The 2,523-nt window shown below is 59.3% G+C and overlaps 1 protein-coding gene across 2 annotated transcripts; it reads right to left on the bottom strand.

Annotated features, from left to right (window-relative positions):
- Nucleotides 1–121: 121 nt before the first annotated feature.
- Nucleotides 122–2,523, bottom strand: SLC61A1 (solute carrier family 61 member 1). Of its 2 annotated transcripts, none has more exons than XM_060657483.3 (2): nt 2,339–2,523; nt 122–1,728 (listed from the first exon to the last, which is right to left on the bottom strand). In XM_060657483.3, exon 2 carries the CDS (start codon nt 1,708–1,710, stop codon nt 358–360), a length of 1,353 nt encoding a protein of 450 aa, XP_060513466.1. In that variant the 5' UTR covers nt 1,711–1,728; nt 2,339–2,523; the 3' UTR covers nt 122–357. The 2 variants fall into 2 exon arrangements, with proteins under 2 accessions (XP_060513466.1, XP_081652294.1); XM_081796168.1 differs by lacking the exon at nt 2,339–2,523 and adding an exon at nt 2,116–2,222.

The following is a 2,523-nucleotide window of genomic DNA, read 5'->3' as shown; positions in this document are numbered from 1 at the left end:
AGAGGCTAGAAATACAAATACCGTCTGCTGGCAACCCCATCTCTATCCTCAAACTCTCCAGCTGCCTACTCACCAGAAACTACTGACGTGGGTACAGGTGAGGGTAAGTGAATCTAATCAATGATCAATTAAAAGTGTTTATTTTTAAATGGAAAGGGAGTAACACAGAGGCAACTTCTGGCATCTTCCTTCCAAGCCATCACCCCCACGTGCTCTCCAGCTCAAAGCACTGGCGGGAGGGGCCCCGGGACAGGCTGAGGGCCCAGACAGCTGCGAAGTCAGTCACAGAGAGATCTGTACAATTCTAGAGAGGTGGGATTCAAGAGTCCTTCCCAGCCTCCTCGTCCTGGAGCAGGGCTAGAGCTCAGGGGCATAGGGTTCTCCGGTGGGCGAGGGCACTCGCAGCTCAGCATTGTGCCTTACCACGGTGAAGAGCCCCACCACCGCTAGCAGGGCCATCACCATGACGGCAGAGCAGATGCTGAACATGTTCCGAGTGCCCGTTTTGTGATCGCTGTCATGGAGGACTAGGAGCCCCAGGCAGGCCAGTAAGTGCAAGGGCACCCGGAACCAGTTGAGTACGCCAGCTTGCTCTGTCTCAGGGATCACCTTTCTCCGCAGGAAACTCATGCTGGGAAAGTATAGCCCGCAGGCCAATTCGATAAGTAGGAAGGCTATGAAGGACTCCACTGGATTCTCCTGGCCTGGGCTGGTGGAGAAAGTCAACATGAAAAGGGAGAAGACGACGATGAGGACGGCAAGGGAGAGTAGGTGCATGGGCTGAAGGTGGTACCTCTTGGAGGTAGCGATGCGGTACAGGGAAGAGCCAAGCAGGCTGGCTGCCATGAAACTGGAGAAGACGATGCCCAGCGGGGCCCCATGTGGGTCCAGCACAGGTGTCCAGAGGAAGACAAAGATGAAGATAACACTCTCAAACAGGGCTTGTATGGTGCCTAGCAGTAGCACGCGGCGGTCTGACAGGAGACAGCGTAGGCCTCCGGCACAAGTCCTTGAAAAGGCACGCTGCCGATCATAGTTCTCTCCCCAGTTATGAAGGGCCAAGGCCCCAGCCAGAGCCAAAAGAGGGATGGCAGCCACGAAGGGCGCTACAGGCCCCAGCCCCATCCAGCAGGCCACAGCCTCAGCTGCCACGCCTGCCACTACAGCCAGCACATGGTTCCAGAAGGCAGCTCGGGCAAAGGTAGCTGGGATCCACTCAGCAGGGAAGTCATGGCGCTCCACGTGTTCATGGATGTACCAAGCCTCAAAGGCAGAGAAGAGCAGGGCGGTGGACAGCCCACCAAGTGCTCGGCCCATCAGCAGCACAAAGTAGTCCCAAGAGAGTTTGGTTAAGCAGCATAGAGAGTAAGTGAGGGAGAAGAGGACACAAGACTTCTTGCGACCCAGCCAATCCACAAGGGAGGAGGCCACCAGTCCAAAAAGGACTGTGGAGGCAAGGCCACAGACATAGAGGATGGCAATCTGACCCTCCAGGAAGTGGTAATGCTGATACAGTTTATAGAGGTAGGGGGCCTGGAGCCAGTCAGCTGCCAGGGCCAGGAAGTAGACCTGATAGAAGTCCAGTTGAAACCGAAGGAAGGAGGGGTTGCTGCAGGCCCTTCCAGGGGGCTTAGCCTGGCATCTTGACAATTCCAATCCTAGGCAGGAGGCCAGGAGGACCACAAAGGCAAGGTAGGCAGTCACCAGCATGGCGGGCCCCCGGACGACCTAGAGAAGGAGGGGTGGGGGTGGGGTTAGAGTCACATCCATTGCCCAGGTAGCACTGTCAAGGGGCTGGGTGTCTAAGCAGAAGGCAGTTCCACCCAACCCCCCCCCCCCCCTGCCAACTGCATTTCCCCACCCCTCAACTCCACTCCTCTAGAGCTCAGACAGGAGGGACCAGTTGGGTGGGTGGGAGGAGTGGCCCGCCAGAGCCGTCTCCTAGGACACGGTGGGGCAAGGAGGGGTAAGAGGAGAGGGGAGAAGACTGAGCACTCGCCCCACCCTTGCCTGGCATAGCAAAGAGGGAGTCCCTTCAATACAATAATTCCGGCCCCACGAGTTAAAGGGATGCTGCCCTCTTCTTCCACGACAGCTTCTGCATACTTCTATTACCTCCCATTCCCTCTGGAGAGCTCGTTTTAGCCCTCAAAGTCTTTCCATCTGTCCAGGGCATCCCTCCCGCCCGCGCAGGCCTCCCGATTTGCTTCAGGGTCACGCGCGTGCATCTCGGGTTCCCCCTCCTCCAGGTCTTAGGCAACCCCCTGCGCCCCCTAGCCCCCGCCCAGCGCCCCGTCGCCGCCACACCCACTCGCGCCTCGCCCAGACCCCGTCTCACCTGCTGCCCCGGTCTACGGGGACGCCCCGGACACGTCCGGCTCCAGGCCGCCCGGACGCCCTGCCCGCTCTACCTCCGGCTCCGGTTCGGGTTCCAGCAGCTTGCCCGCCTCTCAGCCTGCTTCCGGGAGCCGGGTAGGCCTCTGGCCGCCGCCATGATAGCCCCCTCACGTGACGGGGCGCGGC

This window comes from Panthera onca, chromosome B4 (genome assembly GCF_046562875.1).
Source record: "Panthera onca isolate mPanOnc1 chromosome B4, mPanOnc1 haplotype 2, whole genome shotgun sequence".
In the NCBI taxonomy this organism is placed as follows: Eukaryota; Metazoa; Chordata; class Mammalia; order Carnivora; family Felidae; genus Panthera; species Panthera onca.
Note: the sequence above shows the minus strand (reverse complement) of the source record. Positions and strands in the feature narration are given on the sequence as shown.

Bases quoted from the DNA above. Each gene is read 5' to 3' on its own strand.
- SLC61A1 (XM_060657483.3), bottom strand. From the start codon at position 1,710: ATGCTGGTGACTGCCTACCTTGCCTTTGTGGTCCTCCTGGCCTCCTGC.